This window comes from Procambarus clarkii, chromosome 47 (genome assembly GCF_040958095.1).
Source record: "Procambarus clarkii isolate CNS0578487 chromosome 47, FALCON_Pclarkii_2.0, whole genome shotgun sequence".
Lineage (NCBI taxonomy): Eukaryota > Metazoa > Arthropoda > Malacostraca > Decapoda > Cambaridae > Procambarus > Procambarus clarkii.
In genome coordinates, this window is record NC_091196.1 from 29,467,415 (window position 1) to 29,492,402 (window position 24,988).

Below are 24,988 nucleotides of genomic sequence, written 5' to 3' on the forward strand. Positions count from 1 at the left end.
TCGGTATGATATCAACCCCTAGGAGATATCTTTCTCCCTACTTGATGTCATGTGTCCAGGCTCCTGCTCTCTACACTTACTTTCATTACTTTACACTTACTTGAGTTAAACTCTAGCATCCCTTTGTTGGACCACTTCTTCAGTTTGTCCAGGCGGAAATGGTGCACTGTATACCCTCTGGAAGATCGTTAGTGTATACTAGAAACAGGAGTGGTCCATGTACAGAACCCTGTGGGACTCCACTGGATAGATCTCACCATTCTGAGATATCACGCCTCACAGTAACTCTGTTTTCTGTTGCTTAGGTACTCCCTTATTCACCCGAGTCCCTTATCCAACCCTCCTGCCACATTCTATGCACGCACCAGCCTCTGAATGAGTGCATCTAGACGAGTACAGTTATGTGAGTTCGCCTGGGTGAGTACACTTAGATGAGTACTCCTAGGTGAGTACACCTATATGAGTACTCTTAGGTGAGTACACTAACAGCACCATCAGCTCCTTATAAGATATTCCCACCACATCTCCCCCCATTCGCATATACCCTCGTCACGCCACATCCGGTCACACACACGCATACACACACACACACACACACACACACACACACACACACACACACACACACACACACACACACACACACACACACACACACACACACACACACACACACACACTTAGAAAGAACTTTTTTAGTGTCAGAGTGGTTGACAAATAGAATGCATTAGGAAGTGATGTGGTGGAGGCTGACTCCATACACAGTTTCAAGTGTAGATATGATAGAGCCCAATAGGCTCAGGAATCTGTACACCTGTTGATTGACGGTTGAGAGGCGGGACCAAAGAGCCAGAGCTCAACCCCCTGCAAGCACAACTAGGTGAGTACACACACACACACACACACAGTCAAACTTCATAAACAACTCTCCCACAGCACAAACGGGTTCTATTACACTATACAGCTCCAACAGCAGCTGCGTATTACAGATCAACAGTGAACACAAATCCCCCCTCCCTCCCTCCTCCCAATTAACGCGAAATTAACGCCACTGGGTGCCATAGTGCCACATACCCAGGACAAGAATGGCACCCCATAGTGCCACACACATACATCATTAAGAGCCATACAGTGCGCCACACACACACACACACACTTAGTGAGAGTAGTGGGAAAATGGAATGCACTTCAGGAACAGGTTGTGGAAGCAAATACTATTCATAATTTTAAAACCAGGTATGATAGGGAAATGGGACAGGAGTCATTGCTGTAAACAACCGATGCTCGAAAGGCGGGATCCAAGAGTCAATGCTCGATCCTGCAGACACAACTAGGTGAGTACAACTAGGTGAGTACACACACACATGACATTAGCCAAAAACAGCCAAGAATCCCCATTTCTCACGCAACCTCTCGTTACCAGGTGGATAATGGGATTTACAAAGAGAAGTAGAAAGGAACAAGGAAGGATGACGAGAGAAAGGAGAATCAGGAGACAAGGAAGCAGAAGAATCCTTCCTTATCCTCAAGGAAGGAGGATAAGGCAGGTGGGACATGGATAAGGAAGTAGGAGACAAGCGGGGGGGGGGGGGTGAGGAAGAGGTACGAGGCCGCTTCCAGGATGTGAAGCTGGACCGGACGTCCCTCTTCGGGTATCCGGCTCCTGATATTTCTACCTGTCGCTGCTAAATAGGAAGAGCTGTGGGAGTGGCCACTGTAACTTGTAGAGACGACGCCCTATCCCAGGGACCACTTAAAATGGGATTAATAGTCTTCCAGAGACTATAATAGTCACTTAAAATAGGGCTAATAGTCTTCCAGAGACTATAATAGTCACTTAAAATAGGGCTAATAGTCTTCCAGCCTTCCTGACTGCAGCCTATCATGCTGAAGTCTGAGGACTGACTGCAGCCTATCATGCTAAACCCAGAGCCCTAACTGCAGTCTATCATGCTGAAGTCTGATGACTGACTGCAGTCTATCATGCTGAAGTCTGAGGACTGACTGCAGTCTATCATGCTAAAGCCAGAGCCCTGACTGCAGCCTATCATGCTGAAGTCTGATGACTGACTGCAGTCTATCATGCTAAAGCAACAGCACTGATTGCAGTCTATCATGTTAAAGCCAGAGCCCTGACTGCAATTATTTGGTAAAAAAGGTTCGAACAATGGACTTTTGCCGCATATTCAATGTTGCCGTTTTCTTTTAAAGTGATAACATGCCTGGGGGATTGTATAGCATATATAAGTATGATATCAAGTTTAAGATAGCGTTTATTAGGCCTGCTAGGACTCCTTGAGCAGGTTAGGTTAGATTCTGTGGATTATTTTTCCAAAAAAATTTTGCAGTATGTCATTTGGGCTTAGTAATATAAAATGTGAACCATATAGTGGATCCAATATTTCATTTTTTGTAAGTTTTGACCAAAAAAAAGTTGAGATATCCTCCAATAAACATTATTGGAGGATGGGCTGCGATCTAGAATGTTTACGAAGCTCCTCTAACTTATTGGTTGAATGGATCATCAACCAATGCTAAATGGGACTCATTAGTAAACATTAAAGGTTGTATTGACGGTTTCTACGACCTAACATTGATATAGCTGCGTTGCTTCGTATGTTTCCGGTCAAAGAGGGGGAAACAATTACAATTTTTGCAGTTACAAACACCTGCAATGATTTATTTGTCCAGATTCAACAAATTTATTTTAAACTTGACCCACTGATGCTAACCTATTTCCCCCCCCCCCTCCCCCCCCCCCCGGAAGTTGCAGATAAAGGTTGCAAGCTATTTGCAATTTATTGCACAGACGCAATCCTTCAATGATGCCTATACATGTGGGATCATCAGTGGATGCCCGATTCGCAGTGTTGGTGACGCAGGGGTGACGCAGGGGTGACCAGAGGTGACACAAGGGTGACGTTGTGTGTGCTGGGTGATTGGGTAGAATATTATCAAGCTAATTCGTGCACTGGAATTACAAGGTTCCAGTAATCATTCGTGACGTATTTCACTGTTTATGAAATGGGCATATAAAAATCTTGCTAATTTGTGTTTGGTTGTGGATGTGTGTGTGTGTGTGTGTGTGTGTGTGTGTGTGTGTGTGTGTGTGTGTGTGTGTGTGTGTGTGTGTGTGTGTGTGTGTGTGTGTTACTATTTGTGTCTGCAGAATCGAGCTAATAGCTCTTGGACCCCACCTTTCTAACCAATCGATTTGTTCTCTATTATGTCTAAATAGATATATTTCTCTCAAAATACACACACACACACACACACACACACACACACACACACACACACACACACACACACACACACACACACACACACACACACACACACACACACATACACACACACACACACACACACACACACAGATGGGGGCCTCGTAGCCTGGTGGATAGCGCGCAGGACTCGTAATTCTGTGGCGCGGGTTCGATTCCCGCACGAGGCAGAAACAAATGGGCAAAGTTTCTTTCATCCCTAAGTGCCCCTGTTACCTAGCAGTAAATAGGTACCTGGGAGTTAGTCAGCTGTCACGGGCTGCTTCCTGGGGGGTGTGTGTGTGGTGTGGAAAAAAAAAGAAAGTAGTTAGTAAGTTAGTAGTTAGTTAGTAAACAGTTGATTGAGAGGCGGGCCGAAAGAGCAAAGCTCAACCCCCGCAAAAACACAACTAGTAAACACAACTAGTAAACACACACACACACACACACACACACACACACACACACACACACACATATGTAAGGCCAATCTTGTAGTATGCAGTCCCAGCATGGAGCCCGTATCTAGTCAAGCACAAGACGAAGCTGGAAAAAGTTCAGAGGTATGTCACTAGGCTAGTGCCAGAACTAAGAGGCGTGAGTTATGAGGGACAGACTACGTGAATTGCACCTCACGTCGCTGGAAGACAAAAGAGCTAGGGGAGACATGATCACCACATACAAAATGTCCCACATCTACTAAAACCAACCCCCTGATGCTATCCACAAACAGTTGCCTAACTCCTAGGTATATACATTTACTGCTAGGGGGGAACAGAGCCATCAGGTGAAAGGAAACGTTGCCCAAACGCTTGTCCCGACGCGGGGATCGAACCCGGGATCTAGGGTTGTGAGTCGCCGAATATTCCCACTCTGTGAGAGAGAGATTGCGACTGTTTAACGCTCTTCACCTGCCGTCACACACAGAAAGGAACCTGTACACCTGTTGATTGACGGTTGAGAGGCGGGACCAAAGAGCCAGAGCTCAACCCCCGCAAGCACAATTAGGTGAGTACAGACTAATCCACTCAGATCATCCCCCCCTTTCAACTATACACACTATATTTCGCATAAATACACATTCACTGACATCCGTATGCAGCAAACTGCAAGTATTAGCTTCAAAATGCTAGTGTTTACAAAGTGGTAGGAGGTGGTGCGTGTGGTGTGGTGTGTGAGGGGGGGAGAGAAGGAGAGGAGAGGAGATCGAGCGCGTAACCCCCTCGCTCAGGCCGTCTGGTGGGAACTGACAGAAAGGGCACCAACTAACGAACGCGGCGCGGTAGGGGGAAGCTCAACATGCGCAGTGGATGCGTCACACTCTCCAACGTAGTGACATATTCTTAACATTATATAGTCTCACCTTCGCTGTGTGTCAGTGCCCCTATGTTGCTGTGTCCCTCGCTCGGCGTCTCCTTATCAGCGTCTGCGTCAGTAGCGACGCTTCAATATTCGTCATTAATGCGATTATGAGACTGATATAGACCTCTTCGTCCGGAGTAGATTTGGACAAAGATCTCTGTATTACACGAAAAATCATAAAATCTACGAGAAAATATGGAAAGAGAATTGTAGGTGATATGCGCCACTTGAGCCTCTCGCGTGGGGATTGGCTGTGACGTCACCGTCGCCACACGCTACTCGCTTATAGCATGCCGACTGTTTACTACAAGCTTCAGTTGTGTATTTGCCGTGAGAGGAGGAGGTTGCGTGCTGAGAGAGAGTGAGTTGCTGTGGACTTGGCCAGTCAGGGCGACGGCAAAAATGTTACCCCTTGCGAATTATGAGAGGGTTCCAGTGCCCACCTCGACCACTACAGTGTTTGGATCTATGCTGGTCAACGATAGCTCCAATACGCCATATTCTGATGCCACACAGGTGAGGAAGATTTAGCTTGTGGACTTAGATTTTGGCGGCGTGAGTGAAGTAGCTTGTTGCTTCAGGGGTCCGTCCACATGGGCTCCAAGGAGACTCTTGTGTTCGTGTGTCGTGATGCTTCATTCGTCAGTGTTTTAGTCTCGTTTTAATCCGTTTTTTCCGCAATGTTTTATAGTTGTGTTGGTCTGGAAAGATATATATCCCCCCTCCCCCCACGTGTGTCCCACTGACTATTATATAGTTAGGCCTGGTAGCCAAATTATTATTATTAGTATCAATATTATTATCAGTATTACTAGCTTCTGGTAGTGTGCGATATTTATATGTATTTATTTTCAATTGTATTCAACATCTAGAGATCGCCTTCGACTTCTCTCAGTTTAGGGTTGGTAGCCTACAGCTGTTGTGGAAACAAAATATAAGAATTCTACAAGCTTGATAAATGGAATTTCTACGCGTATTTCCCTTGTGTCATGTTTCAAAAATCAAATAGCCTCGTGAATGATGCAAACTCCAGCGCCTTCATATCTGTACTGATCACGTGGAAGCCTTGTTTTGTAGAAAAAAAATATATTAATTTATTTTTTATTAAACTTTAAATTTACACCTAAATCTTTGAACCAGAGAGTCGAGCATCCCATGTCTGCATTAAGCCTCAGTGTGTGTGTGTGTGTGTGTGTTGAAATAAATCACTTTTGTCATTTAATTATTTTCAAAAAGAATCTGGTCACTGGTGGACATGCTCTCGCGTGGGGGGAGAGAGACCCTAAGTTGATTATTGGAAAGGGAGGAGATAGGTAATCAGAGGTAATCATGTTTGTGTGTGTGTCGGCATGGTGATAAGGACACCTGGGCTCGGGCCTAGTGTTAAAAGTAGAACCTGTGAGGTGATAAAAGCCTGATATGGTATGGCTATGGTCAAATGTAGGTGAACGGTGACTTACTTAGTGGGGCGAGGCTAAGTAGCGTAGATATGTTTATAAAAGTTATTTTTGGCGAGGTACTTATTCTTTTGTGTGTTTGTGACTTATGGAAAGCTTTTCTCGTGTGATATTGTAAATTGGGTTATTAACGATAAATGGAAATGAAGTATTAAACGCATGTGTTTCTGAATCGTTTGGCCTTGTATGTAGGCAAATAGTGGTCAAGGTGAGCCTATTCAATAAAATGCACTGTTTCAAGAATATCATATCAGCCAACTTTGATATCTGGTAATTAAGTGTTCTTGGTTCTTGTTCTTGTACTTGATACAGTAGTAGCATGTAGCCAAGTAACTTATTTTAAATAACGTACTTTTTGTTTTGAAAGTGGGGAAAATGTTTTTCATCATTTAACAATTTTTATAAGTTAACTTAAAAAAATAAACAATCAAAACAAAGTTACCTCCGACTTCTGAATATGTGGAAGTAATAAGATGAAGATGAAAATACAATGACTGTATTCTACATTACCGAAGCTAGCCTACTCGTGTAGCCAGAGCGGTTACCAACGTAATTTGATGTAGTTGTCACTGTAGGATCATTACGGGTACGACACGAAGGATGAACGAGTCACAGACACATGGGTAGAAACTTTAGACCATAAAGCAGTGAAATGTTTTGCTATCTCTTGCTACTTGGAATTTGTTTGAAGTATATTTATTGGGACTATAAATGTTAATGCTTGATTCTCATCATTTGAAAGATACTGCATTGTTTGCCCCCTCGTCATTGTTTGTGATTAGAGATGAGGGATGGGATTGCATGATATTAAATAAAGGATATCCATAAAGGATATCCATAAAAGATATTCAACTACCTAGCTGGACTGACACACTTATGGACACTATGCCAGAAGACATAGATTAAATTTTCTCGCTGTTCCTTTTCTCTGCTTTATTTTATAAATATACAAGAGTTCTTACATTCTTGTTTGAACTTGCAAGAAAAGCTGTGGGTTAGTTAGTGAGAGAATGTCGCTTGACCTAAAATGAACAAGAATGACAACAACGCTACGGTGTAAAAGGGCAGAAATCGCTTAATCCGAACGATCAATTGTGCATTTCTCTTCTCGATATTGTTATAAAAACGAGGTATAAATCCATAGTCGTAGATATAAATAAAATGTTAAATGTTACCAGCCAATAAGTGACGACATGGTGATCGTAGCAGCGTGCTGGCCCGTGTGCTTCTCGGGTCTGTCGCGAGCCCAGAAATCAACAATAACGACAGCAACAACAGCAGCAGCCAGAGAACTGTTGCGCTCTACCCGACACGCTGGGGGGAGGGTGGGGAAGGAGTGGTGTGTGTGTGTTGGGGAAGGGTGAGGGTGGGGTGGGGGGATTATTATGTTAGCACGGCGGGTGGGGATGACGGACTATAACCACCCCCACCACCACCCTGTGGGTGTTGGGTGGGAGGGTAGGGGTTTCTTAGTGGGGGTATAGGGGGCTAATTTACTTTGGTACGGGTGCTGGGATTAATTGTTGGTTTGTGGGTGGGAGGATTGAATAGGTGGGGATTTATGCGTTAAAGTGGAGACATTCGCAACACACACACACGCGCACATACATAATGCGTTTGTTTATTGGATGTCGTTCGTAGCACAGAACACGCTTGTAGGGTATTGAATCCCGCAAAACATTACGACATATGTTTCCGGCCGGCGACTGGATGGCGAGCAGTCAGAGAAACAGCCAACACAAGTAGAGGAGTTTGCTGGCGCGCTCCCCACCCCCTCCCAAACCCCCTCTCCCCACCTCCCCAACCCTCACCCCTGGCGATGCCTCGGGTTGTCGGTGTGGACTAAACACCCCCCCCCTATTACCTATTTACCTAAACACGGCGCCCTAATACACACAGCAGCTCCCCCCTTGATTTGACTTTGTTTCCACATTGTTTACCCGTGTTTGGATATGATGTCAGGTGTTGTGTGTGTGTGTGGAGGCTGTGTGTATGTTTGGCATGGGATATAGGGCGAGGTGTAAAGGGAATTGGGTTTAAAATGTTGTGGAGTTCAAACTATGTTGTGTGTGTGTGTGTGTGTGTGTGTGTGTGTGTGTGTGTGTGTGTGTGTGTGTGTTTTGCAAGCGTATAAGGAAACCTGGCAATTGCGTGTGGATGGGAGGTGAGGGGGGAGGGGGAAGGGGGATTGGTGCGTTCCCGAGAGAACACAGGGAGGAACATAGAAGGGTGTCAGTAGAACAGTAGTGACACACACACACACACACACACACACACACACACACACACACACACACACACACACACACACACACACACACACACACACACACACACGCACGCACACACACGCACGCACGCACACACACACAACACCCCTTGCGTAACCACTCCCACCAGCCTGCCGCCACTTATGTGTGGGTCTCTTGTGCTGTTGCTAGGCTACTATCTACCCCCCCCCCTCCTCCCCCCCCTACCTCCTCACTTTCTTTAATCCTCCCCAACCTCCCCCTCCCCCCCCTCTCCCCAATGTTGTTCCCACCTTCACGACCCCTCAGCTTACTGTTTTTGTCCCCCGACCCCCCTCTGTAGCCTGGCCTCCGCCCGCCGAGAGAGAGAGAGAGAGAGAGAGAGAGAGAGAGAGAGAGAGAGAGAGGCAGTATAATCTCTTGTTAATAGGGAATACTGCTGGTGAAGTTCCATAAAATCCTCCTTCCTCCTTTCTACCTTATGAATTTGCTGCTCTTAGCTGTACTGTTTCTTTTGCTGCTGCGACGGATGGCGTCGTTGCTGTTATCGCTGATGACAGGAGTCGCTCTCTCTCTTACTGCCGGCTGCAGGCATTTCCTGTTGAGGGTTGAGCTCGCTAGTCGCCAGCACTCCCACAACCATGGCACACATTTATATTGGCCACTGGTTTACTGGTCATTTCTCTCCCCCCCCACTTCTCCGTCTGCCAGTAACCGTTCACTCTTCCTCTCTCCTTCTCCAGTAAGAACTCACTCTTCGGCTCCTCTTCACCGTCATTAATAACCCCCTCTTCGTCCCCCCCTCCCCCCTTAACCCCCTTTCCGTCATTCGTCACCCCTTTACCACCACTTCCCTTCATTGTGACCCCTTTCAGCGACACTTCGTCTCCCCTTCAGCGTCACTGCCCCCTCTCCCTCTCTTCCCCCTTCCCTTTTCATTTCCCCTCAGGCAGCATCATTATCGCCACCACCCAGGCTGCTCGGTGACCATTACATTACACGCACGAGCCAATTATTCCCCTCTTAGTCCGTCCTGTTGAATCCCGTAAACTAATCCTGTTTTGCCGGAGTCTGGGCGGCGCCCCCCATAGTAACTCACGGTGAGGGCTTCGGAGGGGATACGAAGAGGGGTTGATGAACTTGTTAAAAGAGGGGAAGGGAGAGGAGAGAGAAAGGGGGAAAAAGAAGGTAGAGACGGGGTGTGATTTCCTATAGGCTTTCATTGGTGGAGAGTAAATTGTTTCTAGGTCGACTGTATTATGAGATCTCGATCATATATATATATATATATATATATATATATATATATATATATATATATAAATATATATATATATATATATATATATATATATATATATATATATATATATATATAATATATATATATATATATATATATATATATATATATATATATATATATATATATATATATGTCTAGGGATAAATTGAGGCCACGTTCCGATCCCTCTTCAGTGTGTGTGTGTGTGTGTGTGTGTGTACCATATGTGACCCTTAACTAGCCTTTTTTCTTCTTCTTCTTCACCTGAGAATCTCAAGACAGTGAAATATTTAGTGTCTTCGTCACTGGGGGGAGCACATATAGGGGGATAATAAATTATCTGTCGTACCCAAACTAGCAGTAAATAGGTACCTGGGAGTTAGACAGCTGCTACGGGCTGCTTCTTGGGGGTATGTGAAACAAAAAGGAGACGAGGACCGGGCCGCGGGGACGCTAAGCCCCGAAATCATCTCAAGATAACTTAACCCATTAATGGTATTTAATTTCCCCTCCCCCTTATCCCTAAACTCCTGTTTTTAATGACCATCAACGAGGTTAGGAACGAATATAACAGGGACAGATACGATTGCAATTGGGGTTAAGGGAAGACTTGAGGAGATAGGACGAAGGAAGAAGGGGGAAAGAACGAAGGAAGAAGGGGGAAAGAACGAAGGAAGAAGGGGGAAAGAACGAAGGAAGAAGGGGGAAAGAACGAAGGAAGAAGGGGGAAAGAACGAAGGAAGAAGGGGGAAAGAACGAAGGAAGAAGGGGGAAAGGGGAGAGGATGGGAGGAATTCCCTTAACTGTTACAATGGTACGACTGCAACACTGACAGGGTACAAGGCAAAAACGACTGCAACACCGGCTTCAAGAAACAATACAAAAGTAACACACACAACCGTAAATTAATACAACTGCGATCTTCGTTTTGCATTTTTTGCACAAATTATCCACACTTGCGAAAATATGCTACGTGCGAGGGGCAACTAAAACAAACTTAGCACTTTTGAGTTTCGAATCAGAAAGCTCTCCCTGTGTCCATTCCACCTCTCCTTGCCCTTCCCACTTTCTCTCCGTGCCCTTCCCACCTTCTCATGCTCCCAATCCTGAACCTAACCTAATACATATTCATCCCTTCCTCTATGTAATATATTAGTAAAGGTTTTTTTTCTGTGTTCTGAGCTCGTAAGGAAATGGCCAGACGCTTGGGGCCAGTCTCACCCAACTTTGCAAGGTGAATCATGCGGGATATGCGAGTGTCATAAGCCGGTAAGGGTCGGCTCTAGTGCCACACTTTCAGAAATATCGGCGTTTATAGTTATCCCTGCGATTTTCATGACGTCTGAAATAAATTCAGTCATGTTTTCCATAGAATTCTTGTGTTTTATTCCATATCACTCATTCAGATTCAAGTATTACATTTTCGGAGATGAAGAGAGAGAGAGAGAGAGAGAGAGAGAGAGAGAGAGAGAGAGAGAGAGAGAGAGAGAGAGAGAGAGAGAGAGACCCACATCCGGCAAGAGGGTGAGAGGGTCCATAGCTTCTGAGTAGGAAATTAAGAACGTTCAGATAAAACGTTATCGTTTGTCTCTTCTTATTTCGACGTAGAATGTAGGGAAAGGTGGCGTGGCGTGGCGGTAGGTGCTTGCTTGCACAGGCGCCTCTAATGACGTTTTTCTGCCATCTGGAAGAGGGAAGGTGGAGAAACGTCGTCGTTTTTCCATCTTCTGATTTGCGAAGATGGAGAAAAGATGTGAAGATGGAAGGTGCGTTTATTGGGCATTGTCTTCACTCATCCTGTGAGTGGACACACTGCTGGGGTAGTTAACAGATGGAATGCATTAGGCAGTGATGTGGTGGAGGCTGACTCCATACACAGCTTGAAATCTAGATATGATAGAGTCCAATAGGCACAGGAATCTGTACACCAGTTGTAGGAGGCGGGACCAAAGAGCCGAAGCTCAACCCTTGCAAGCACAACTAGGTGAGTACTGCCGTAACACCATGTAACAACACCAGTACGAAGCAATTCCGAAATCCCGCTGGGTTTGTTAATCCTTGTCATTTAGTGTTTTTCCAATTTTGTAGTTCGCGTGGTTTGTGTGTGTACAGTAGCCTAGCGACTACTGTACACACACACACACAACTTTTTATCAACTTTATGTACACTGTTTATAAACTTTAAATGCACTGTAAGAGATGATTTTGGGTTTGTTTTGCCTCCCTCGTGTTTTGAGCCACTGATAAGGGTTAACTTAGGCCCGTCCTTCACATATAGCCTAATGTGAATAGAATTCGAGTATCTACCACCTCGTTGTTCTTCCCTTCTAGCCTATCCTCGTCTTCCTGCTATCCTCGTCTCCCGTTTACTAGTATATCCTTCTCTCCCTACTTCATCCCCCAAATACTTTTTCTCCTAACATCTCTTTCTCTATCCGCTTTTTCTCATCTCCCCCTCGTCTCGTGTTAGTTCTGACAGACACGGGAGTTCGTACCTCATTTAAAATGGATTGAAAACTTCCTATTGATGTTCTCGCTGGTAGAAAACGACCTGCTAGCTGGCATGATATCATTTTTTTACGGGGTGTAATTCTTTTTTGCAGTTAGTAAATCAGAGCGCTATCCTAGCCAATCACACATCAACTGGTGTAGTGAATGTGTACCCACCTAGTTGTGCTTGCGGAGGGGGGTTGAGCTCTGGATCTTTGGTCCCGCCTCTCAACTGTCAGTCAACTAGTGTACAGATTCCTGAGCCTTCTGGGCTCTATAAAGCTACAGCTGTGTAATTACCTAAGTGTAGTTACAGGATGAGAGCTACGCTCGTGGTGTCCCGTCTTTCCAACACTCTTTGTCATATAATGCTTTGAAACTATTGACGGTCTTGGCCTCCACCACCTTCTCACCTAACTTGTTCCAACCGTCTACCACTCTGTTTGCGAAAGTGAATTTTCTTATATTTCTTCATCTTCTTATATCTTCTTCGACATCAGTGTGTGTGTGTGTGTGTGCTCATCTAGATGTGCTTGCAGGGTCGAGGACAGGCTTTGTCCTGTTACACAAACTATTGCGGTGTTGACAAACTAAAAGGAAATACGCGTCTAGAGAGCCCGCCAACAGGTTGCCTTAAGGATGGGAGGGTGGGTTACGAACCCCCTTGCCATCTGCTTGTGTCAGACCCGTGTGATGACAGCTCATGATTGACAGGTTGGGGGGGGGGGGGGAGGGGGAAGGCGGGCTGGTAGGGAGAGGCGATGGCAATGTGTGGCAACCGTTCCATTGGCCAGGGTTAGTGGGTGTGGGGGATAGTGGGTGTGGGGGAAGGGGACGAAGGGAGGGGACTCTATTTACCAAGCGAGTATCGTGTCAGGCTCTTTAGTTTAAAAGAGTTGGGAAGCTGATTTTATTTTGTGTATTTTGTATTTTGTTGATATTTCGAACCTTTCTAAGAGTACTTTCCATCCTTCCTAATAATGGTAACTCCTTTCTAGCTAATGATATATAGACCCCTATTTCTTACAATTTTATTACACTATATTAATTTTGTCTATAGTAGATAGACCAGATATGCTATATTAATAGCCTATCTATATTTTTGTCTAGTAGATAGGCAGATAGGCTATATTAAGTTTTGTCTATAGTAAATGAGTTCAGAAAGTGTACTCAGTACACTTCCTGAACTCATTATAACACTGTTCAATAGATGGGTGTTGGGTGCATAACATAAAGACATAAATAAAAATGAATGTAGGCTCATCAGGCACACAAATGCTAATTTAGTCTAGCTTAAAAAAAAAACAAGGGGGAGGTGAAGTTCCAGTTCCTGAACCTATTCTATGCCAGTAACCTTTGAACTACTGTCTACATGTTGAGGTTTAAAATATTAAACTAAATTACACTAAATGAAGTAAAATATTCTAAATCTTGTTATTTTTTATTGTTTTTACAGACGAAGAAACACCCACCCAACCACATCAAACGTCCCATGAACGCCTTCATGGTCTGGTCGCAGATGGAGCGGCGGGAGATCATCAAGTTTGCTCCCGATATGCACAACGCCGAGATCTCCAAGCAGCTGGGACGCCGCTGGAAGCTTCTGTCGGAGGAGCAGCGGCGACCCTACCGCGACGAGGCTGAACGTCTGAAGCAGCTGCACATGCGCGAATACCCGAACTATAAGTACCGGCCGCGCAAGAAGGGCCAGAAGGCCCAGCTGAAAGGTGTAACGGAAAAGAATGGCGGCAAGGTCACCAAGGTCAGGGACCACGGCCACAGCAAGGACCGGGCCGCCAAGAGTGTTGTTAATGTGATCAGTAACACCCGCATCACTCACACACACGGCCTCGAAGTCGACCACAACAAGCTGGGGATCAAGATCACCATCGACGACGACTTCAAGAGGTCTCACCGGATGCCACAGACCGGTGTCATGGCACTAACCCCACCGTCGCCGCCAGAAGTGCCCGCCAGCCCTCCCTGTGACCTCCCAGATTCACCGGAGAGTGCCTCCATGTACGAAGATCAGCCGGCCTTTTCTTACAACCCTGCTGTCACCGCCCAGTACCATTCAAGTGTTACAGCCACCAGCACCAACAGTCTGTCCACTCTTACCACATCCATCCATAGCGCACTCTCCTGCCCCAACACAATCAAGCAGGAACCAGAGGATCTTCTTTATGAAGCCGTTTACACTCCACAGAGTCTAGCGTCCCCTGGTCTCGGCTCTCCACTAAGTGAAGCCCCAACCACACCTAACTTTAAGACAGAGATTAAGAAGGAAATACAGAGTCCACACGAGTTTTCCAATGAAAAGCCCACAGATCATGCCACTCTTGATGACCTGTATAGTATCACAGATTTCATCCCCATCACAGACATAAAGATGGATTTGGATTCCCTTGATGCAGCTGACATTGACTTCGATGCCGTCAGCACAAGTTCGGGTTCCCACTTCGACTTTCCTAGTGTGACTGAGGAAACTGATCACCTTTTGTCAGATTGCGGTCTTTCCCACACGTGGATTGGTTCCAGCAATTTCCTGCTATAGGCAGGGAGGCCGGAACTTGTGCAACGAGTGTTGATTTTTATATAAATATATATATATATATTTTCTTTCGTGTTTACAACGAAAGACAGACTTATCTGTCCAGCATAGACTTAAATGTACTCTAGTGAAGTCATTAGTACACGAGAGACATGTTGGACCGGGACCAATGTCCTAACCAAGCTTTCGAAGCCTCCATAATGGTGCCAGTGCCTTCAACCATTGTTTCCTAAGATTTTTCAACAGTACCACAACAGACCAAGCCAGCCAGCCAGAGTTACAGCATTGTGGTCAACAAAATGGTGCACAAAAATAATCTCGTTGATAAATTGACTAGCCTCAGTTGCCAGCAATGTACAGTTTCCTCTGATGTTTCTCTCGTGGAAAACTCCCAGTGATTGTAAGTCATTTTAACTTTACTGTGTATGAGGCTTTTCTGTGATGTCCTTTTTCTTGAATAGGCCTAAGTGCAAGTGGACGGTTTGGAGTTTGATTTCTAAATGAACTGTTAAGAATTATGAAACTGCTTCAGTGCTACAAAATACAGGCAGTCGGTTTTATGGAGGGAAATAGTGTGTGTGTACATTAAATATTGTAAAGATGAAAGGGGGTTGGAGAAGCTACACGTTATAATCATACCCCGCTTTGTGCTCCTGTCTCCACCATCTTGTGAAGGGGCGAAGGTCATTGTATCAACACATGACTCGCGGGTGCTGTGGTGGTACATGTTCCGAGTCACCCCAAGAGACCCAAGCTCTCTAAGACTGACACTTCAACATCGTCGATGTCGAGGGACGGCGCTACAAGAAGCACATCTGGTCGAGGATCGTATGCGTGTGTGATGGAGACCGGTCGACTGCAGTGCAGGTGTGGGTTCGACAGGCAAATGTTTTGAGGCAGATCGTCAGTGTTCAAGACATCATTCGCCCCTTTGGATGATGACGTCCGCCACCTTGTTTAACTGGACAGGTAAGTTTGTGTTTGTTATAAGTGCAGCGTAGTGTTATAAATTTGGTTAACGGTTAGAAAAAGACAGATTTGCAATGCAACATTCATTTTTAGATAAAAATCTTCGATCTAACTTTTGCTTGTGTTATTTTTTATACATATAATTCGCTTTCTTCATTGGGGAATTGACTATATGCTTGTAAAATATTGCTTGGATATTGCTTGGATGCTCACAGTACCGTCTCGAAATTTACATAACTGGCACTAAAACGGAGATTTAAGCTTTCACTCGAGCTGAGTTGTCTAGTAGAATTCAACCATTTGCCCCCTATGTAATTTCAATTGCAAATTACAAAATTGTGCATAACATTGATATTGTAGATTGGCAACTTATGACTTAGATGAAGGGTGGGATAACCAACAGATTTTTTGGTGATGCTTCCAAGAATGTTTTAAATCTCATACAGTGTTAACTAACAGTTACATAGTTTCTGAAATCTTCCCTTATTGTAACCATATATATATATATATATATATATATATATATATATATATATATATATATATATATATATATATATATATATATATATATATATATATGACAATGTCAGACCACGGAGGAAAAATGAAACAGGAAATTTCCTTAAGTACTTTCGTATATTAAATACATCTTCAGAAGGTGTATTTAATATACGAAAGTACTTAAGGAAATTTCCTGTTTCATTTTTCCTCCGTGGTCTGACATTGTCACATTCTTAATCACGTGTTTATTTTCGTGATATACACATATATATATATATATATATATATATATATATATATATATATATATATAATATATATATATATATAATATATATATATATATATATATATATATATATATATATAATATATATATATATATATATATATATATATATATATATATATATATATATATATATATATATATATATATATATATATATATTCCAAAATATGTTCAAAATAATACAGTTCTCGTTCATGTATCGTTCCAGATGTGAACCTCAGACAAGCTTGAAGACCTGTCCCGGACACACACTGATTCCCCAGCGGGCATTGGACACAGTTTGAGTGACGTCATTAGTGCAATAAACAAATGACAGTTCAGTGGCGTTTCTTGTAAAAAAAAAAGATAAGAAGATAGTTTGTAGTATTTATATATTGTTACAAGAGTTTATTATCGTTATCCCAGTGATAGAGTAAACAATGAAGACTTTGTTTTATCCACTTTTTTTTTTGTTTATGTGAACAAACAAAAATATATTTTTGTTTGGGGGGATAAGGGATTTTTTTGTTTGATAGTTATAACATCATATTGAGATGTTGTACCTATATGACGTCACTGGACTTGTTCTTTTAACCCCACCTGATGCTGATGATGTCACTGCTCTTGAGTATTGAGACCCCATTAATCGGAAGAAGAAGAAGAAAAACGGTGTCAGTTTTTGTTTGAAATTCTAGTCAGTACAACATTATTACTTTGCAATAGAAATAACAACTCAAATAATGTTTTGTCATGTATTTCAATTTGAGACAGCAATTATTTGATATGTTTATTTAATGTTCGATATATGTTTAAATCGTTCAAAGTTTATATATAAATTTTTTTTTAATCGGTAGAAGGAAATTCCTGTACATTATAAATTGGTTTCACATCAAAACAAAACAAACAAAAATAATAAAAAATAATAAAAATAGTTGCTCAAAAGGTGTAAAATTCAGTAGCTTTTAAGACAAGACTTTTACAAAAGATAACATCAGAAATTTTCACACAAATGATCTCATTCTCTTCAGCGATAAACCCATAAATTACTTAGTTTGTACTTTTTGTTACTTCATTAACATACTATTTACTCCCCCCATCTTCCCCACCCCCTCGTCCTTTCTTTCTCTTTAAGACGTTCCTTCCTTTCTTCCTTCCTTCCTTCTGCCTGAAAAAAAATAATAACTTATATTATTGATCATATTTTGTACATAGTGTTATATTAAAAATATTCCTTGTACAGTTATACTATATGGCATTTCTTCATTAAGATAAAACTACAGGTTTTTTATATATTTTGTAGTGGTAGCGACTGTAGGTCTCGTGCCCGGGAAGACGGGCATGAGAAACAAATACATTTTTATATGTTTCAAGTGATTGTCTTTGCGTTTACTCATATCCTTTTATCCTTATCGATTTTGTTTATAAATATATAAAAATCGATATAAAAATATATCGATTTTTATATATTTGAATAAAATATATCCATTTTATTCAAATGGATGTCATTGATGCATTTTGGGGTCTTATGAAGAGAAAGTTTGATGGTGAAAGAAAAAGTTTATAGTTAAACAGTTGACGAGCACATTGAAACTATATTGTATGAAGGAACAGAAGCATCCTTTATAAAAAAAAAAATACCTTTTCAAAACACCCAAGAAAATGTTAAAACATAAAAATGCCATTTAAAGACATGCAAGTGACACTACTAAGAAAGAGAAATTTGACAAATCTTGTAAAATGAGCTTTTTTTTAAGAAAAGAAAAACAGGCTTTTTATATGATTTTGTAAATAAATTATTCTAAAATAATTGTACTTATAGCAAACTATTTGGTCAAAAGTACCAAATGTGTACAATTGGGCATCCGAAAAAAGTTAAAATTTTCTTTACTAATGTACTGAATTATAGTAATATTTACTTTATTGAAAGGTAATTCAATTGGCTTTCTAGAAATTTTGGAATATAATTAAAAGAACCTATCCAAGCAATCCTAATATATATATATATATATATATATATATATATATATATATATATATATATATATATATATATATATATATATATATACGTATATATATATATATATATATATATATATATATATATATATATATATATATATATATATTTGTTATATATAGGCCTAGGAGTGGCCCATCAGTACATAGTGGTACGTTCGACCATGTAGATGCTGTAAGTACCACCATTTTACATTGAAATACGTACATATGTACACCCTAAGTTGTATCTGCTCGGTGTACACACGCTTGAGAGTATAGGACTAAAGCTTGCTAGTAAGTCCTCGGCCACATCCAGGGCTAAAGTATGTTTGCTAGTTGGTCGGTAAAGCTATTGTGGTGGCCTTAATACCTCTCCAGAGATTGATAGGCCTTGATCTAAACACCAAATAAATAAATAAATAAAAACAATTATGTACTACATAATAAATTGCTCTTCAAACAACAATAAAATGAGAGATGGGGATGTAAATGTAAAAATGCAATAACAATGTAAAAAAAAAATTACTGAAAACTTCATGTGAAAAAAGACTTTAAAACACAATTCAAGACTATCCTTCATCTGAAATCATTCTGAATATAATCTCTCTGAACTGGGCCTCTTAAGGCACTTGTACTTAGTTCTGCAAGAGGTCAAGCAGAACCAAAATAAAACAAATGAAAAAAAACTTCTCAATACAGAAACGGAGTCTTCGAGGATTCTTTGAAAATAAAAGTTTAATATTTGCATGAAATAATCAGAAAAATCAGATAAATAACGAAGCAATGGGAATAGATCCTTAAGGATAATAACGGAAGGGCAACAGATCCTTCAGGATAATAACGCTAGAATAAGGACTATACCTTGAAAGGTCTCTCTGTACTCGACCAGTTCGTGAAGAACCCGACGCATTATTTAAATTAAAATTATAAAATTTATGTTTTTCAAAGCGCTTTTCGCGATAGATTAGGTTGGGTTGCATGTGTTCCTACGTTGCTAACTAGACGAAACAGTTGCATTTTCAACGGAGTGGTTGAGAAAGGACTCAGCCATCACCCATGGATGGCGGAGTACTGGATGAGAATAACAAGCATCCAGCTATCTACGAGATTTGTTCTTTTTTATCATATTCTGTTCTTCCTAGTAAAGATTATGAACATGAGTTATGTGGGAGATGCAGCAAAGGTTCCCAACTTCTTTCCTGAGACACTGAAGCATTCGTAATGTCACGTTGAAGCACAGTGTGTTACACTAGTGTGACACAGTGTGGAAGTCTGCCTTCACACAAGGTCGAGGCAGATCCCATATACAATTTCAAATACAGATATGATGCAGCCCAATAGGCTCAGGAAGCTGAACACCAGTTGATTTACAATCGAGACGCGGGACCAAAGAGCCGAATTTCAACTAGATGAATACTAATGCACACTTATTTTTGTACACATTCTTACATTCTTGTACATCCACTAGCACGTATAGTGGTTTGTGCAAGTCCTTAATCCTAATTTCACACTGAAGCTCATTTAACGTCACACAGAAGCACACTTATTGTCATACTGAAGCACACATAATGGCACACTAATGCCCACTTCATCTCATACTGTAGCTCACTTAACGTCACATAGAAGCACACTTAATAATAACACTTAATATTGCAATAACAGAGACAAAACTGTCAAACAATATAGAAAATGCAAACTTCCCTTGAGGATATCAAATGATAGGGAACGACGGGGAGGGGGCAAAGGTGGTGCATGTAGCCTACTATACTCTTTATGGAAGTAAAAATAGTATCAGAGGAATCCAATCAGTAGGAATATTTACAACATTTAGGGACATGAAGATAGCGGTGATTTACAGTCCCTCACTAAACAGAAGGCCTAGGGTCGAATATGACAAATGCAATGAGCCTCGCCTGATTGAAATTGAAATTGAAATAAGTATATTGAGGTAAAATACACTCAAAGGGATGAGGTAGCTCAAGCTATCCTCACCCCATTCAGTACGACGTGTTCACACATATATAAACACACATCACAAACAATAAACATATTACCGAACATTCTGAGAGATAAACATATACATTTCACTCGCCTGATGGTAAGAGAAAGAGCAGCCACGGCGTCAAGCGGAGCCAGAATGAGGACTCTAATACTTGGGGATTTCAATCACACACAAATAGACTTGATAAATTCCCACGGTGGGGGATGAGACATGGAGAGTAAAACTGGTAGACACAATAGGCAAGCACTTCTTGAAACAGCATATTACACAACCAATAAGGAAAGAGGACTCATGCAGCATCATCATGACTTGGTGTTTACTCAAAATGAATCAGATATTTGGGTACGGGCAGCAAGACTGGTGCCAGATCTATGAGGGTTAAGCTACGAGGATAGGCTAATAGAAGTAAATCTCACATTTAAAGAGGACAGAAGAAACAAAGGAGGGATATGATCACAACGTACAAAATTCTGAGTGGAAGGAAGAAGCTATCAGGGGAAATCGCCAAGCCATCACGACTATATAGCCCTTGGAAGGGGTCAGGATTAAAATTTGGGATGGGACGGGGACGGGGGGGGGGAAGGAAAAAAACGGTGCCCAACCACTTGGACGGTAGGGGATTGAACGCCGACCTGCATAAAGCTAGACCGGCGCTCTACCGTCCATCCCAAGTAAGAAAATATGACAACTAGGACACAAATGGAAGCTAGAGAAACAAAGGAGTCTGACGAATGTAAGGAAATACTTGTAACCTGTAGTGGGTTGTGGGCCTCGTAGCCTGGTAAGTGGGCCTCGTAGCCTGGTGGATAGCGCGCAGGACTCGTAATTCTGTGGCGCGGGTTCGATTCCCGCACGAAGCAGAAACAAATGGGCAAAAGTTTCTTTCACCCTGAATGCCCCTGTTACCTAGCAGTAAATAGGTACCTGGGAGTTAGACAGCTGTCACGGGCTGCTTCCTGGGGGTGGAGGCCTGGTCGAGGACCGGGCCGCGGGGACACTAAAGCCCCGAAATCATCTCAAGATAACCTCAAGATAACCTGTACGGGTGGTCAATAGGTGGAATGGTACTGAAATAAGAAGCTGTGGAAGCCACCTCCATCCACAATTTTCAGGACAGATTAGACAAAGAATTTGAACGTCAGAATAACTGAGCTGTAGCGCAACAGGTTCAAGGCAATGTTGTTGTTTTAGATTTAGCTACTCAGAACGAAATGTCCATGTAGCACGGGCTATGGCGAGCCCGTAATTCTTCAAGGCAAGTAATTCTTCGTCTACTTTCAAGGCAAGCAGACGATGGCACAAATAGCTACACCTCACTTCCCCGTAGTCACTGATAGATATAATATATAGTTCTGAAGCTCACCTAACATAAAGAGACGTTCACCACAAAGTTACCAACCAAACTCTAACCTTACTTAACCTAATCTAAACTACCCCAACCTAACCTAACCACCCAGACTCTAACCTAACCTAACTTAACCTAATCAAATCATGTGTGTGTGTACTCACCTATTTGTGTTTGCGGGGGTTGAGCTGTGTATGTACTCACCTAGTTGTGTTTGCGGGGGTTGAGCTCTGGCTCTTTGGTCCCGCCTCTCAACCGCCAATCAACAGGTGTACAGATTCCTGAGCCTATTGGACTCTATCATATCTACACTGTGGCTCATTTGGGCACTCAGTTTCCACCTGTGTCCCCTTGTGCGTGTGCCCCTTGTGATAAATAGCCTGTCTTTATCTACCCTATCAATTCCCTTCAGAATCTTGAATGTGGTGATCATGTCCCCCCTAACTCTTCTGTCTTCCAGCGAAGTGAGGTTTAATTCCCGTAGTCTCTCCTCGTAGCTCATACCTCTCAGCTCGGGTACTAGTCTAGTCTGGTGGCAAACCTTTGAACCTTTTCCAGTTTAGTCTTATCCTTGACTAGATATGGACTCCATGCTGGGGCTGCATACTCCAGGATTGGCCTGACATATGTGGTATACAAAGTTCTGAATGATTCTTTACACAAGTTTCTGAATGCCGTTCGTATGTTGGCCAGCCTGGTGTGTGTGTGTGTGTTTACTAGTTGTGTTTACTAGTTGTGTTTTTGCGGGGGTTGAGCTTTGCTCTTTCGGCCCGCCTCTCAACTGTCAATCAACTGTTTACTAACTACCTTTTTTTTTTTTTTTTTTTTTTCCACACCACACACACACACACCCCAGGAAGCAGCCCGTGACAGCTAACTAACTCCCAGGTACCTATTTACTGCTAGGTAACAGGGGCACTTAGGGTGAAAGAAACTTTGCCCATTTGTTTCTGCCTCGTGCGGGAATCGAACCCGCGCCACAGAATTACGAGTCCTGCGCGCTATCCACCAGGCTACGAGGCCCCTGTGTGTGTGTGTGTGTGTGTGTGTGTGTGTGTGTGTGTGTGTGTGTGTGTGTGTGTGTGTGTGTGTGTGTGTGTGTGTGTGTGTGTGTGTGTGTGTGTGTGTGTGTGTGTGTGTGTGTGTGTGTGTTTATCCATGACATATCGCGAGGTATATACTGCGCTTCTTGCTGATAAAGCACTGGTACGCTTACTGTAGTCCTGAGCTACAGAGCAAAGGTACACTCGCTGAATAGGCAGTATAAACCTTTGCGGTGGCCTTAACATTCACCCTACGGTTGATGGGCTTGACTATCAGGATGTCGAGTCAGAGACCGGGCCGCGGGGTATACACAGATCCCCGGAACGAACGCACGGTATCCCAAACTTCCTAACACGCCTCAGTTACTCCACACCACTTAACTATTTCAAGGAGCATCTCAGTCATCCGTCAATCGCAATGAGGAAAGTCTAGCAAAAGTTCACTGACAAAGAAAACAATTGGGGCGGCCCCTATACCCATGGGGGGCAATTCAATTGCCCAGGAGAGACCTCACTGAGGAATGAAAGGTTTTCAATTGCAGAATCGGGTCTTAAGATCTGACAAAAAAAATCTGCACCATGTAACGTCTTTGCAATGCTCTTTTTCAAAACACCTAACCTAACCTAACCTAACCTAACCTAACCTAACCTAACCTAACCTAACCTAACCTAACCTAAAGAAAATAGTATAATATAATGTTGACCAGACCACACACTAGAAGTTGAAGGGACGACGACGTTTCGGTCCGTCCTGGGCCATTCTCAAGTAGATTGTGATGAGGAGGTAGAGACAGGCAATATAATATAATTATACTATAATTATATAATATATAATTTTTTTTGAGGGGGCGAGGTGTGTGACGTAACTATGACGTCATAATGTTCAAGACCGGTACAGATTTTAGACCCTACTGTAATGGCTGGGTCTGGCAAGAATAATCTGGGGCATTAAGGTAATTGCCAGAAATGTCTCTGATATGTGTAGGTAAGTATGTGTGTCTCTCGGGCGCCGAAGGTGTTGGAACGGCTCGCTATATTGTAGGAATGCGGAAAGGAATAAGTACGAGAGAGAGAGAGACAGAGAGAGAGAGAGAGAGAGAGAGAGAGAGAGAGAGAGAGAGAGAGAGAGAGAGAGAGAGAGAGAGAGAGAGAGAGAGAGAGAGAGAGAGAGAGAGAGAGAGAGAGAGAGAGAGAGAGAGAGAGAGAGAGAGATAGAGTATATTCATAAGAGTATACTCTTATGAAATAAATGAGTTTCTAGGTGTAGGCTTTAGATGAGCTGAGGTAGGATAACAGCTCTTGCTTGCAGCTTCACTAGGTATGTCATTAGGCATCCCTTATGAATCCTAGTCTTAGTTTAAAAAAGAGAAAGAGAGAGAGAGAGAGAGAGAGAGAGAGAGAGAGAGAGAGAGAGAGAGAGAGAGAGAGAGAGAGAGAGAGAGAGAGAGAGAGAGAGAGAGAGAGAGAGAGAGAGAGAGAGAGAGAGAGAGCAAGAGAGAGAGAGAGAGAGAGAGAGAGAGAGAGAGAGAGAGAGAGAGAGAGAGAGAGAGAGAGAGAGAGAGAGACAGACAGACACACGGACAGACAGACAAACATACAAACAGATATACAAAACAATCAGCTAGACAAGGAGTTAGACACAAAAACAGATATAGACAACCAATGAGATATACACATAGTGAGACAGACAGACAGACTGAGAGAGAGACACACACACACAAAAATCCATTTCTCTCCGTTTGGCTGCCACAGAAAGAATAATGTCGCGGATAAAAAAGCTCGCCTGTGGAGAGGGAGACCAAACACTCGGCCAATCAGGAGGCACTGTTTACAAACAATGCCTCACCGTGTTTACTAAGTCGCGACCTCTGCTTTGGGTTCGACCACCATTAATGCGGGATGCGGAGTTTGTACATGCGCATGTCTTATGATTTCTTACAAACATGATTCTGTGTTGTAATGTTAAAGATCTCTGCCCGAAACGCTGCGCGTACTAGTGGCTTTACAAGATTGTAAATACCAAGCTATGTATTCTCACAAACCCAATGTACCTTCTTGTATATAAATAAATAAATAAAATAAATAAATAAACCCTCACGATATGTGTTTTGGACGCTAGGCATTTCCCTTCTCTCTCAAAAATCCCATTTTCTGTACTCCCTCTTTTTTATATTTTACTAAATTTCAAATTAT

At 42.5% G+C, this 24,988-nt stretch overlaps 1 protein-coding gene across 1 annotated transcript; it reads left to right on the forward strand.

The window, feature by feature from the left end:
* Nucleotides 1-4,929: 4,929 nt before the first annotated feature.
* LOC123748911 (transcription factor Sox-11) lies at nucleotides 4,930-17,779 on the forward strand. The gene is made up of 3 exons (XM_045731031.2): nucleotides 4,930-5,144; nucleotides 13,566-15,629; nucleotides 16,634-17,779. The coding sequence occupies exons 1-2, from the start codon at nucleotides 5,031-5,033 to the stop codon at nucleotides 14,661-14,663; spliced, it is 1,212 nt and encodes a 403-aa protein (XP_045586987.1). The 5' UTR covers nucleotides 4,930-5,030; the 3' UTR covers nucleotides 14,664-15,629; nucleotides 16,634-17,779.
* The last annotated feature ends 7,209 nt before the right edge of the window (nucleotides 17,780-24,988 follow it).

Excerpts from the sequence above, each read along its gene's own strand:
- LOC123748911 (XM_045731031.2), top strand. The coding sequence starts at position 5,031 with ATGTTACCCCTTGCGAATTATGAGAGGGTTCCAGTGCCCACCTCGACC. Across the intron at positions 5,145-13,565 it reads CATATTCTGATGCCACACAG|ACGAAGAAACACCCACCCAA; the intron begins GTGAGGAAGATT and ends TTGTTTTTACAG.